This window comes from Lutjanus erythropterus, chromosome 14, assembly GCF_056507025.1.
Source record: "Lutjanus erythropterus isolate fLutEry1 chromosome 14, fLutEry1.hap2, whole genome shotgun sequence".
NCBI lineage: Eukaryota > Metazoa > Chordata > Actinopteri > Lutjaniformes > Lutjanidae > Lutjanus > Lutjanus erythropterus.
This window is the reverse complement of record NC_139330.1, coordinates 27,181,472-27,196,536: the sequence shown is the minus strand read 5'-3', so window position 1 is coordinate 27,196,536 and position 15,065 is coordinate 27,181,472. Positions and strand designations below refer to the sequence as shown.

General features: G+C 40.6%; 1 protein-coding gene across 4 annotated transcripts; it reads left to right on the top strand.

The window, feature by feature from the left end:
• Positions 1-435: 435 nt before the first annotated feature.
• lgalslb (lectin, galactoside-binding-like b) lies at positions 436-13,723 on the top strand. Of its 4 annotated transcripts, XM_084736097.1 has the most exons (6): positions 436-1,086; positions 1,640-1,729; positions 1,811-1,899; positions 5,369-5,555; positions 9,413-9,452; positions 11,039-11,179. In XM_084736097.1, the coding sequence occupies exons 1-6, from the start codon at positions 1,051-1,053 to the stop codon at positions 11,041-11,043; spliced, it is 447 nt and encodes a 148-aa protein (XP_084592223.1). In that variant the 5' UTR covers positions 436-1,050; the 3' UTR covers positions 11,044-11,179. The 4 variants fall into 4 exon arrangements, with proteins under 4 accessions (XP_084592223.1, XP_084592221.1, XP_084592222.1 ...); XM_084736095.1 differs by lacking the exon at positions 9,413-9,452 and having other exon boundaries at positions 448-1,086; positions 11,039-13,723; XM_084736096.1 differs by lacking the exon at positions 9,413-9,452 and having other exon boundaries at positions 451-1,083; positions 1,646-1,729; positions 11,039-13,723.
• Positions 13,724-15,065: the final 1,342 nt, after the last annotated feature.

Here is a 15,065-nt window from a genome sequence, read left to right as displayed (position 1 = left end):
TTATATGAAAGTTTTATATCCATAAATGCAAATGGTCTGTAAGGAATCCAAAATTCATCAGTTCAAGAATGAAAAGAAACTGTATTTTGAAACACTAAAAAGTTTGACAAATCAGCAAACCATCAGGACTTTGCTCATTTATAAGGCCTTACAATTAATGTAAATATGTATGTACACCTTGTCTTTTTGTTCTTCTTGTTATCATTAGCATTCCTCATGTTTTTGCATTCCTCTTCAGATTAAAAAAAGAGATTATTTGGAGTTCATGGTTATACTTTGACATGTTGCTGCAGCTTGTAATGTCCTCAAATGTCCACAGGGGGGCAGAATGCTTCAGTTAAACTCAGCCTGAGACACAATCACAGATGGAGGGAGGGGATGTTTGCATGCACAGGAATGGACACAGTACAGAGAGGGGGGGTTCTTGTGTAAAAGTCAATGACAGGGACACATTGTGAGTCTGCAGTTCATTCACTGAAAAGCAATTACAACCGAGCAGAAACGGCTCTATTTATAGCTCTCTGCGGCCTCACAGGCACATAACAGCGTTGTTTAATCATTTAAAAGTATTGACACTTCGGACAATTAGGCCAGGGATCCACTGTGTCACATTTAAACTGAACAGTGCAGCACTAAACATGTTTCATCTGAGTTTCATGAGCTGTATTTCTGCTCCAATCTAGAAATAATAAAAAAAAAAAGCCCAAAAGAGCGCGTTGCCTAATTGGGTGAAGGGTTGAGGAAAATCTGTCTGATTAGCCTTCTCCAACAGACGGGGATTAAAGCTTTTAGTCTGTAATTATTATAAAGCATACGTCAGCAGATATCCACCCATTGGAGACGGACAGACCGTGAGACAGACAGGCAGACAGACAGAGGAGCAGAGCTCCTGCTAGGTGCTCTGTGTGAGAGAGACCCAGGAATAGGAGCAGGAGCAGGAACAGGAATATCCTCCTCCTGAGTCAGTGCCACGACGCTGACACACTCCCCGGCAGGCAGGCAGGGCTGCCTCTGCTCCGATAATAAGCATCCTATGCTCTTCTGCTCAAGATGGCGGTGCAGGCAGCGGAAAAGGACGGAATAGTGAGTATTTTTCTTCACGGGAGCCGGGGCAGGGGGGGTTTGGATGTGTCGCCGTGTATTTTCTGTGCATCCCGGCCTGCGTGTGTTGGTTTGAGCGCACCGTTATGTGGATTATCCGCCGGTTTATTGTAAATGCGGAGCCGCCGTGCGCAGCGCATTCAGGCGACTCCTCTTTCAGTGTGTGGCAGCCGGGGGAGGAAATCCAATATGTTGGAGCTGAAATGTATCTGTGTGTGTTTGTGTGTGTGTGTGAGTGTGTGTGTGTGTGTGATCACCTAGGCCGCTCAGCTCTGAATGTGCGCATTTACATCGCAGGTGCAAGTTTTTGTCATGAGGCTTATTTGTAATCTCACATGGCTCCCAGGATAACAACATGACAGGTCTGCTGCTGCCACCTCGTCATTGTAGAGGAGAGCCGCATGCATGCAAGGCCACACAGTGTGTGTCATTACACAGGCCTGCAGCCTCACTCATGCTGGCCAGGCAGGCCGGGTTATATCCTACCTGACAGGGTTGGTAAATGACAGTGTGCATCCTGTGTCTTTTGTCACTGGTGTTGAAGAATGTGGAGGATGACCACCTGAACGACTCGCTGGGGAACCCCGGCCTCATCTCACCTGACAAGGAGGATTTATCTCGTCTCCTGGTATGAAAGATGCCTCTTAAGTCTTCTTGTTTGATTCCCGCTCCGGGCTGCGCTTTAATAAATTTGCTGTACTTTGCATAGACGGTGCCATTCAGCGGGCGCATCCGGGGCGGCATGCGGCCAGGGAAGAAGATCATAGTGATGGGCATTGTCGACCTGGAGCCAGACAGGTAAGATAACACTTTAACAATGCATGCACGCACACCTTATCTGCAGCCCGGCTTTATCTCAACACAGTTAAACCCATTTTAATGCACAGGGGTGAGCATTTTGTTCCAGTCAGACTTGCACAGCCACTCCAGGACACACTTTACGCGTGGGCAGCCAGAGAGAATGGTGGCTCTTTAAGTATGCAGAGACAGGGCGTTCCCCCACCAGTAGGGAGAAGAAAATGGGGGGGAAAGAAGGGGGGAGAAAAAAAGAAAAAAGAAGAGCCAGTGGAGCAGACTTGTTTTGGGTGTGTCCTTACCCTACATGGAAACTTGTGTCAAACTTGGAAGAAAACCTCCCCATGACCTCATCATGTTCAGAGACTGCTGCTGCTGGCACTGTTTTCATGGCAAAGTTCATGTGAACGTCCCGGCCCACAGAGCTGCTCCAAGGGCTCCAAACACACAGCTGTTTTCCATGGGGTTGGGTACTGGTTTGGATTTGGAACAATTCAGATGCCGCTTGTCGATTTAGGTTCTTGAGGATTCAAGTGTCCTCCATTCTTCACAGGAAAAACATGAATGGTAGTCTATGGGAAGAGACAAATAATTTTTGATCCTGTCTGAATTGTGCCTTGGATTGCACATGTTTGTCAATTTAAATGATAGTTTCACAAGATAAGAACATTGTAATCTGTGGTAGGTTTGTTGGCGTTTAGTTTTATGTTAACTACAGTTCTCATGTTACAAAATCAACACCAAAAGCACTGGCCTCTGTAAAGTTATCTTACCTGAAGTGTTTCATCAGTGACTCCCCATCTTTTTATCAGCTGGGAGGACAAAGACAGAGTAAGAATCAATGTTTGTGTGGCTGCATTCCTGTATGAAAACATACAGGCATCGTAGCCTCGGTGGCTAACGTTTGCGTTTGGAAGGAGAAAGTCATGACATCACTTACGCGACTGTATAGTGTGTGTCTACACAGTCTGATACTTACGTGATTTAATGACAAACGGCTATGTTCTTGACTTGTAGAATTATCTTTTTAAACTGATGAATGTGTGAAATTCTTGGCCCAATTTAAACAGGATCAAAAATATTTTACCACTGACAACAGTTCATAAATTTTCTGAAGTAAGGTTGCGTGGTGTTCCACTGGAAGGAGATGGATAAATTTTGCCAGATGAAACCCTAGGCTAAGCTAATGTTAGCTAGATAATGGTCTCTTTTCTAGTTTATTGAATATTTTTGGGTTTACTGAGGCTACGATAGAAGGTATCACGTCCTTGGAAAGCATTTTGTAGCATCGTATTTGCTGAGTTGATGTGACTGTTTCACATTTTGTGTTATTCACCTGCCAGTCAAGCAACTTAGCAATGGCTGAGCGGGTTGAATGAGAATAATTCTGGACTCATGATTTTATAAGACAAATGCATTAGAAGACAGGAAGACATGCGTGCATTCAACTTGCATGTCTTTTCACCATATTCACATGGCTGCCATTTTCCTCTGACGTCACGTTGTAAGTCATATAAAGAGAGGGAATCTGACAAATCGACATAATTTCACAGCTTCCTCATTGATCAGCAACTGAAAAGGCAATGGAAAGAGAAAATATTAGGGGAAATATTTCAAGCTTAACCAACATATTTGATAACCCATTAACTGCTGCGAGACAACAGCAAATTTAGCATTCAGCCACTTCATAGCTAATGTTACCGCCACACAAAATACACACTGCTGAAGTCCTTTTAACCTTTCTGTTGGAACCAAAAAATATGTCTTCCAGTGGGCAAAATGTCACGTAACATTACTGACTGAACCAGAACATTTCTGAGGTCAGGTGATCTAGCTAACGCTACGTTGCAAGCTTGATTACATCCAGTGTGTTTTACTTTCAGGTTTAAATAAATGTGCGTTGATATTTCAGAATTCATTTATGCTTAAATTGTTCTATCATGTAACACTGTCAAACGGTTAGCTTGGCTACAGTTGTCAGTGGGTTATCAGCTATGTTGTTTAATCCAGTGTTCCTCTGGATTTTTATTATCTATTGTCAATCAAGGAGAATTGTCATAGTCCCTGTGTTTAAACAACTTGCAACCTGGAACACAACAGCCTAAACGTGACGTCAGAAGAAAATGGCCACCGTGTGAATATGGTGAATAGGCGCAGACGGATAGCCAGGTCAATATACGGTGGGTGTTTGCAGTATATGGTTTAATTTGAAGCGAGTGTCAGTGAAATTAGTGTTAGTGTTTGTGTCTAAACAATAAAGTTGTAAAATGTATCAATGCTTTTTCAGCACCACATCTTTAAAACGATACAGTACCAATTAATTATAACATTAAAAGTACCAAAGCTGGAAAAAAAAGATCTAAGAGCTCATTCAAGACCTCCTGCCTGAAATTTGGCTCGAAGCAAAACCAGACAGGGTTCAGTGGCTTTTTCTGCACCAGTATTGTGTGCAGGACATTAAAGCTACTACAAAGAGTTTTTAACTGGTCTCAATTTATTACTGATGCCTCTTTATGATCTATATATGTGAGTTAATGAGACCATCAGCAAGAAGATTTCTGTATAGTTGTTCTTAATGTCTGCCCACGGGTCAGTATCTCTCTGTGAAATCAGTTGAAACTAGGCTGTGTTACAGTCTTCTAGACAAAGTTATAGTGAATAGTATGTTAGCCAGTTAAAAGAAATCGGGAGTAGATTTTTATTTCAATAATATATTTTTGGCATTATGTTTTGGGAAAATGGTGGAACTGCTTTTGTCTACAAAGGCCTCCAAACCCAACCTAAAATGAAAAGTTTCATGTAGCTTTAAATTAAAAGCAGAAAATTATCCTATTTTTTTGTTTTTGCCATTGTACTGAAAGCTGTTTAAAGTAGATTTGTTGTGGAACAGTGGAAACCTCTTAAAGTAATGATTATTTACAGTTTTCATTTTGAGTCTTTTTCATACATGGGGGGAAACAAACTAATTTAACCTAGCTGATCCTTTTTTTTTTTAAACTTTACTCCCATGATACTTCATCTCGTGGTAGCCCGTCTGCTTCCAGCTGGTTACCTGAGGCTGCTGCTGCGTGCACGTTTAAATCATCAATGGAAAATTGCTGTCTCCAGTTAGCTTATGACAAACGGCCAAAAACAAGCCAATGAGATGCAGAAGCGGAACTAGAGTAAACTAAATTTCATATGTATGCTTATAATGATAAATCTGACCAGGATGGATGTAGTCACTATAAGAGGTTTCCACTGTATTAGTGTTGATCAAAGTTTAAAATTCTACTATTGTGACAGCTGTAGTAAACAGCACAGATTCAGGGGAGGGGGAATGGTTGGGGATTATGCATAATTAACACACAATTGGGTTGGTTTTACACAGCAGCAGCAGAATTCTGCATTATGACTTATCCCAGATTAGTTGTGGGACTCATATGCTGCTGGTCTGACTCCTCAATCCTCCGTTTCCTTTCACCCCCCTCAGCTTCGACGTGAGCCTGACCTGCGGCCGTGATTCAGAGAAGGAGGAGCCCCCCTATGATGTGGCCCTGAAACTCACCGCCCGCTTCACCGACCGGCAGTTTCTGCGCAGCGCCCGCGTCTCCGGGAAATGGGTGGGGGAGGAGGCGTCAACCGCCTACTTTCCCTTCATCCCTGATCAGCCTTTTAGGGTAAAGATCCCTTTTTTTTATACTCATGACAGATTCACATACCAGATGACTCCAGTGCTGCATGTTTGTTGGAGGATTCAGGTTGAGTCTTTGTTGGTTCTAGTTTTCATGAAGATCGTGGGATGCTGTCTTTTCCTCTGGCATCATCCTCCTCCAGATCTGTTCTTTATTATCATGGTTACAGTTAACCTGGGTCCTATTTGGTTTTTATTTCTATCATTTTATTGCCGGCTCTAAAGACACAGCCTCACAGTAAGAGTCCCAGGTGAAACCATATTACTGAAACCAGCTCTTTTCAAAATTCTGGTATCGTGAGTTTGCAAGTCTATGCACCGATCCAATAACAAGGAATTTATTAACCCCAAAACGGGAATCTGCTTCTTCCCAACAATGTCCTGTATACCATTTTTTCCCAGGATGGCAGAGTCATGTTCTGTGACAGTCATTCTTTGTGTAGAGTATACAGTTATTTTTTTAAATTATATATAGAATTCTCTAACTCTAGTGTTGGATTAATACTCAGTATTTTCTGATACGCAGAGTTCAGGTATCGGTCTCAGGAGGGAAAAATAGTATCTCTAAAAACAAAGGTGAAGCTGCTCAGAAGGTGTGTTCATATTTGTTTGGTACATTGTGAAAGTGATGCACATGCATGGAGAGGGAGAGCACAGCAAGTTCTAACATTTTTACAGCAGAAATGGGTGGTAATGACTTTAACAGCCCACACAATATCGTTTAAAAGGCACATGTGTTGTAAAGCTGTGTCATAGGGAATCATCATATCCTTAGAATTATGAAAATGAGATCCACTGATTTACATTCAAGATAATATATGTTTAAAAGGTAATGTAACCATCAAATCCTCAGACTAATTAATAATTTTTACTGATTTATTATGTCACGTGTTTTTGGCTGAGTTTTTTTCCATGTGTCCAAGTCAGTAATGTGGACAACAATTTTTGGTCCAGTATTAAGCAACACAGCTGTGAGTTGTGAAACACTGCATTGTAATCCATATTGGCTACAGAAGAGCTTGTTTTTGCCACTGACAGGCTCAGATTGTTATTTTAAGTGTGTGACAACACTATGGAAAGAATTCATACAGAGCATGAATACAGCTGCGTTATTGCTTTTGCAAAACCCACCAGAGTCCCTTTACAGAAACAGTAATTTTATCGTTGTCATTTAAACATGACAGAAACAAAATGGATCTCAGCAAAAACATCCTTGCTCATCTTTCCACTGCTCGCTAAGTCTGGTTTGGTGGAAAGAAACCTTAAATTTGTTGTGTGTGAGAGTAGCGAGAGGGTGGTTGGACAGCTGCAAAACAGCGAGGAGAAACGGCGTGTATACCCAGAATATTTTCGCATCTACCATGGCGATTTAAGCGTTTATTTTGACCAGACAGCTAGAGCTGGTGATTATGAATTCGCTGTGTGTATTTTACGGTGATATAATTACTATTTCTCCAATGGAAGTTTGGTGAGAGCAATAAAACAGTTCCTGGTCAAACAAAAAGTGTCTTACTCTTTAACAAAAAGGTCTGTGTTTGTAGTGATCATTTCCATAATGAATCCAGACACATGATAATAATCTGAGCCTGTCAGTGGCAAAAAAGCACTTTTGGTAGACGTACTTTGATGATGCGCAGTTGCCTGGAGGGATTACGTTGTAGCTCAGTCTTACTTCCCCCGGCTGCTCTTGCTCAGTACTGGACCAATTTCAAAAACTGTTGTTCCTATTAGTCACTTAGACACAAAACCATGGGAAAATAGGGTCCAGCTTGGCAAAATACCGAAAATACCCTTTAAGGCTAAAGTATGCTTGAAAAGAACTTGTTCATACAAGGTTTCATTTTGTGTCAGGAGGCCAAATGTTTTCATAGCTGTGTTGAGGCCAGTAGTGCGACATTGAAAGCAGTGCAAACACGGCAGTCAACATAAGGTGCAAAAGGACAACATACAATGCCAAGACTAAACTAAACAATTACCAAACACAAGACGGAAGGGTCTAAAGAGACGGTGCAAGAACGTGGAGAGTAAACAAAGCGGGGTCGAGCATGCGTTTTGGAAATGTTTCCTCAAAGTCATTCATAGTGTTGCATCTATGTGTGCATGAAAAATAAAACAAAAGATGCTTACTTTCACACTTCCAGACACCTGTCCGGTCTCTGTGTGAAGTAGGCGTCAATCTCAGATAGTTCCATTGAAGAAGATGAGTAGCGATAATTAATGCTGAAACCTTTAGTTAAGCAGTTGATTGACAGAAAAATATTCAAACACATATTGGTTCAAACTTGTTTTCAACATTTTTTACCTACTCTGACAAAAAAAAAAAAAAACAGAAAAATCTCACAGACCAAATGTCAGCGCCCACTCATGTACTTTTCTCTGCAACTTGAATATTTTTGAGTTTTGGGCTCTGGAAAACTGTGATGAGCATTTTTAACCATATTCTGACACCCAAAAATGAATCGGTACTGCAAATAATTCAGTTTCACCCATAGCAATATTGTAATGTATATGCCATTCATAGTAAATGAGCTAAGATGTGCAAAAACTTTATTATATTTTACTTTTACATGTTGAAAATGTTTTTGCATGGAATTTTTCTTCTGTCATCAGCATTACAGGCAGTCAACATTGAGAGACATAATCATGTTACATCAGAAATGATCATTTCCTTTGCAGTATAAAAAGAAGACAAACAGGAAATGCTTTCCACGCTACATCATGTCCATCTTCTGTAAATAATACATGCTGTGTACTGTGCGGTGGTCTGTGAACTGCATTAGGAGCAGCATCAGCTGTTTATATGTTGGATGAAATGGGGGTTGAGCAGCAGCACATATGCATGATGAGTAATTCTCCTAAGACCAGAGGACTTGTTAGCTTTGTAATCATGTTCCGCTCTAATAATTCTGAATATGCACAGGAGTTACACATACGGTGTCCGACTAAAAATATATGACGACGTGTTTTAGTCCAAAAGTGAGCAAGAGAATTCTACTCCTCAGTTTTTACCTTTATTTCTACTAAAAAAGGAGACACAACAGCTGTCATGTTTTGGCTTATTTTTAGAGGTGATCCCTGCGTTATGTTATGTAACATCAGCTCGCTGATAAAGTGTCATTGTTTGTGGTCGGAGCATGACCAAGCAGGTCAGCACAGTCATGACTCAGCCAAAAGCTGGGGGATGGAGATTAAGGCTGTCGTGCACATTGCTCCCAACAAGCTGCCTCATAAATTTGGAGGCATGCGGATAGACACATGATGTGCTGCGGTTTCAGAGCAGGACGGCTGGTTGGGTTCATGGAAACAGATCGACCTCAGGAAGTGGGATCGCACCTACAATTTGTTTTTTGTTTGATCCAAACCTCACAGAGACATGTCTACACTGTTGCATTTTTGCATTTGGTTTGTTGAGGTTCGGTGTGCAGCTGCAAGGGAGCCAAGGCTTTGTAAGCAAAAATGACATGGACTTAAATTTAGTTTGGTGGTTTTGTGCTCGTTAAAAGACCTAACAAAACAGCGGATATTAAGCATTAGTCCAGACTGTGAATTGTACTTGTTATGTAATAGACTCTGCAAGCAGGATTAGCTGATCAAATTTGAACACCCTTCTCATCCAACCCAGAAAATTTGGTAATTAGTTTAGTAATTGTTTCCTGTATTTAGTTAAAGGCTTGCTATGCAAGAACACCATCCCACCACCACCATAAAGAAAGAAAGAAAGAAAGAAAGAAAGAAAGAAAGAAAAATATATATAGACTTTGTCAACATTTACGATCCTCTAGCAGTGTCTGGTGGTCTGCAAAACCCCTTTTCTAATCTCTGGTTATATTTGATATGTTTCAGGGCAACTACCTGGTGTGTAGTCCACAGCCAATAACGGCAAGTAGGTTTTGAGGTCGGCACTCGTGGTTGCATCATTGTCTCTCTCTCTCTTTCCTCTGCTCTCTGTCTGTGAGAGCTGCAGGGAGAGTGACACACACACTAACACACAGGCAGAGCAGACTGAGGATCGCTTCTGCTGTACATGACTGCACATGACCGTCAAAACAAGAAGATAACTCCCTCATTTCATTCACTCTCGATCACCACTGCACTTTGTCTTTCTCTGTCTTGTTCATTGATCGGGGGAGGGGGTCCAACTTATACATTTACAGCTGCACTAATCAATATTTGTACAGTGACAAAAAAATGACTGTCATGTGAAAGGTCTACAGCTCAGAGCCTTTCAGCTGCAGCAGGCTGCTGTTTCCAGTGAAAGAAACCCACAGCACACCACCTGCCCAGCCCCAAGCCACAGGCAACGTTAGCAACTAGTGAACCTAGCGGAACATTTAGCAGCTAAGGATCAAGATATCTGTTCTTTGTGTAGAACAGAAGTGTATTTTATTCTTTTCACTTCTGTGTAGCTGCTGCACGGTTTGAAAAAATGCTTGGCGTGAATTCACCTTTATTTTTCAATTGGCTCACTATAAATGTAACAGCAGAATAGGTTAGCATCCTTAAATCATCACCTCACATAATGGCAAATGTAAAGGAGTGTGCTGGACACACAGTGGAGGACAACAGTTGGCTGAATATTCTTAACCAGACCAAATGAGTTGAGTTGATTTGATAATTCGGTGACAGCTACAGTATTTATTATTTGTAGTGAAAATGATAACGTTGCAGTACCAGTGACAATATATATTATATTTGTAGTGATGGCAATGACAGAAACAGTAAATATGTATATTACATTGATAATACTTATGTTGTTAGGAAATATTTGACAATATTTTGATGCTCACTGCATTGTTTCAGGCCATGTGGGGTGGTGGACACATGTTGATCTGCTCCTGTGGAACTTGAGTGATGCCTGTCTCCAAACCACCCTGTGCACAGGCTTACGTGAACTGCCATATGTGTCTGTGTAATATTGTATGTCTGTTTATATGTTTACCCATGTGTTTTTTTTTATGCTTGCTGCAACACAAATTGCACTCTGGGACAAATAATGGGATGTAAAGACAATTTCAACAAATGTAACAAAACATGTTTCTGAAATACCTATGCTAGCTTTAAGGTGAAAAAGATTTATAAAGGAGTAGTTCGCCATTCTGGAGAAATAAGCTTATTTGTTTGAAGATCAATAACTGCTTGTTAATGCTACAGCCAACAGCCTATTAGCTTAGCAAAAAGAAACAAGGAAACAAGGGGAGACAGCTGTTGTCATTTCTACACTTTGGTTTTTGTACAGATCCAACAAACATAAATGTAATGAGTTAATTAGTGAGATGTCAAACTATTCCTTTAAGCACTTTGATGCTCCAGTGCTAATGGTTCTGCTTCTTATGGACTGATTATAATGGCAAATGCACTTTACTTAATCTCAACTCGCATCATTAATGGTTTGTGTCATCTGATCTTCTCTTTTCCTCCCTCTTTCTGTTTTCCTGCCTTTCTCTCCGTCTTTTCTGTCCCTCCCTGCAGATTGAGATCCACTGCGAGCACCAGAGGTTCCGGATATTCGTGGACGGACACCAGCTCTTTGACTTTTATCACAAAGTAAAATCTTTGCCCTCTATCGACACAGTACGGATACAAGGAGACCTACAGATCACCAAGCTCGGCTAACTTCCCTCTGTTCCTGCTCTGCAAGTCACGTGCGAAGCAAGGACTTGATTACAGATGACCATGCACACATAACGCGCCTGTTACGTCATCATCCATAACCCATCGTGCAACACTGCAGCAGCATAGCAACTGGAAAAACAGCTCCGGCGGTGACAAGTTAGAGATCTTCTGCTACATTTCATTCACTTCTCTTCATTCCTTTCTATTGAACCAGGATCTGATAGGATGATGCTTTTTAGCGTGAATGTGTTTGCTCCATTTTCAGGTTTTTTCCTCTTTGTAGCCCCAGTTTTGTCAGATCAGGGATCACACGGCTTATTAATAGCACATTCCTTTTTTTATGGTGAATCCTTTAGGGATGCTGAGATAGAGGCAGGTGTGGGGTACCTACAAGGGTTGGAAAATAACCGATGTTGTAGAAACCAGCTACTCAGGAAAAATGTCTGGCACCTAGCAGCTGATATGAAAGTAAACTGTTGCTTGGGGGTAAAAATCTCCAAATTCTGCAAAACAAACCTTTTGGATAAACTGGAAAAAGCATGTTGATCAAGTTGAAAAAAATCATAGTATATCAAAAAATGTTCTGACCCAACAACAGTGGCAAATATGCTGTAATATTCAGCAGTATTGGACCAGAGCAGTGTTAAAGGACCTATATTGTAAGACCCCAGCATTCAAAAATGAGGACTCATGTCCAAATAGCAAGTTGGAGCTATAGACGTTATGTTAAAATGTTTTTTAATTCTATATATTAACTGGCAATTGTTTGTCAATGTGAAGCTTCTTCAAAAATACAATCTGGAGTTAGAGGTCAGTGACTGCCTGCCAAACTCCATTAAAAAATTGTTCAATTTAACCGTTCTACATATTTACGCCTTCTAAAAGATTAGTAATGATTTCTTACGACTCCTCAACACACACTAACCAATTCGTCAAACATTTGGCATTAATTTGAACTCTAATAACGTGAAACGGGCAAACAAAAATAGTTGTTCCAGTCTGGAATGGATATTTCAAAGGCGAACATATTGCCTGTAGCGTTTAACTCAGCATGTTTCCTTAATCTCTGATGACGTGTCATGGTCATTTTATGATTTATTACAGCAAATATATTACATATTTCTCCTTTAAGATTTGAATCTGAGCCTTGACAAATTCCACAAGGGCAGAAGCATAATTTTTCCTCTTAGATGAAACTGGTTTCGAGTAAAATGTTGCAGGTTGTTTGACACTTCAAGATTTCACTCCAGCCAGCTGGGTGTGTATTGATTGTTGCAGCTCTCATTTAAAACTCAATCATCTGACCACAATAGAGCACAGTGTTACACCCTGTTTTCTCTGTGCTGATGTATCTCCAACTCCGTAAGGCACTCCCCTGCCCTCCCTTGGGTTTATCCCAGTCGTCATGGAAACATGCTGCAGTCTCACCGACCTAAATACCCCAAAATGAGGATTATATCATGACAACATGTATCGGTCCCACACTGTACACTGCGTGTGACAGCGCATTTAGAGATCAGTGCAGCTCGTTTTCTTGTAGATAGAAAGTCCTGTGTGGCGAGTGAAGAAATCGCTTTTTATTAAAGCTTGGAAATTGGACTTTGCTGTCTGCTGTCACACTCACAGACACATTTTTTGTCATGCAAATCTCATCGGAATTGTACACTAAACCAATATGCAACTTGTTCTAATTAAAAAACAAACAAACACTCGCTTCAGTAAATATTTAGGGAAGACTGTGCTGTCAAAGTGTGCAGGTGTTGAACTAAACTCAAAATGAAATCCCAAATCTTCAGTCGCATTCGACAGTCAGTCAGTTGTTTGGAAGCAGATTAAGATCCTGGTGGTATTTTGAATGTATAGTATTCATGTTTCTATAGTAGCATAGAAGATACTGTATAGTGATGCACAAAATTATTACTTAATGTCACAGGTTTTTTTTTGGTGGTATGGCTGGTGCTGTTATAGTCCATTTTCAGTCCTACAGTTTGTCTTACGTGTTTTATGGCGTTAGTGTTTCCTCAATCATTCCACGTCAGCGTCTTGTCCGCTCTGAGGCAGATAGGGGTGGAAAGTGGTCACATCCTTGTTTAACACAGCCAGCAAGTCTAACGAATACAGTTGTGTCTTAAATGCATTACATAGTTTTGTCTCTATAACCATTCTCCGTGGGGTGTCTTCTTCTTTACTGAGGCAGAAAGGAAATTGTAATAAATACACAGTAATAGTAGAGGTCATCCTCAAAGCAGATTTCACAGTATTAGTAATAGCATTATGACTTAAATTGCTCTGTTTACACTTCCTTCAGTATCACTTGAACACTTATAGTAGAACTAGGTAAGCATTTAATGCATAAATCCCTGGGTACCTCTTCCTAGTGTAATAAAGGGTTTATAAGTTGTAATTGATGGTTTTATCAACGAATAATACATATTTTACTTTATAGAGCAATTTTAAGTCATTAATAAGAACAACTTTTGTGTTGCCATGTTGTGAAAAACTCCTGTTTGGCAGTAATAAAAAAATAAATCATTAAAGGCATACTATGCAGGATTTTCCCCCAAAAAGTATATACCCTAATAAAAATGAGGCAGATGCTATTTGCACCCAGGGTCCAATAGTCTATGTAGCTATTTACACCAGGTTGTATTTAGCCTAGCATGGCAGAGACAAACACCCAGGTGTTCGTAGCCAATGATATTTTTTGCACCCGGGATGTAAATAGCCAGAATGACTATTTACACATGGCAGATACAAACCATGGTCTTTTCCTAAACCAAACCAAGTAGTTTTGAAGTCTAAACCTAACTAATCTGCGACTGAAAACTGAAAATAATAATTTAAAAAAGGAGTAATAATGAGTCTCTGAAGTCTAAACACTAACTTCTAATTTCACACTTGACTAAAACCCATTTACTCACTGCACCCTCTTCTTGGCAGCAAGTTTGTCCCTATTTATAGCTATACTAAGGGGGTCAGGTGTGAAATGCCGAATAGCTGCTGTGTACCTATTCTCACCCGGGTGCAAATTGACACTTTATAAAACTAATCCCTGTCAATCATCATTTTGACCCAGTGAAAGAGTGTGGTGGTGTCTATATCTGCAGAGACCCTGCCCTCTACCTGGGTTTCCTTATTTTCTCATTATTTTGCTGCATTGAGGGTGTTCCTTGGCCTGTTTAGCGGAGGTGTGTAGCCCCCAGCCAGTAACAGCATGCAGGTTTTGAGGTCAGGACTCTATAAAAATGTAGTTACATCATTCTCAGTTAGGTGGCATTCTCCATCTCTCTCCTCTGCTCTCTGTTTGTGAGAGCTGCAGAGAGAGATGCACACACACACACACACACACATAGGCAGATCAGACTGAGGACACAGCAGCAGGAAGAAGGTTCACTTCGGCTGTATTTACACAAAACCCAGCATTGTTTTATTTCTCTCATTCACCGGGCAATGTAGTCTAAAAACAAAAAGACAAAGTTAGTGTTGTTCTGCAGGAAGATCAGAAATCAAAGTTGTTCCTATTAATGGTTTATAATTATATGATCTATGAAACATTGGTAAAATATTTAATAGACATGAAGAAAGTGATTGTTTATAACTTATAATTCCCCCAAAGGTGAGTTATGAGAAAGTCATAAATAAATGAAAACTTGAGCCAGGTTGGAGAAGCTTTGATCGTCTCTGGAGACAGATGTTGCCGTTCATATCAAACAGAAAATTAAATGCATGCTCTTAATGCTGTTTCATGGTTCAGATCCACTTTTTGAGCAGCTCCACACAGTGAGGAAGCAAAGAGTAGCACATAAGTACCATTAGGATTTTTTGCATTTTCACACTTGAGCCTAACAAGCTAATGAAGGTTTCCCATCACCTCTTGCTGCTG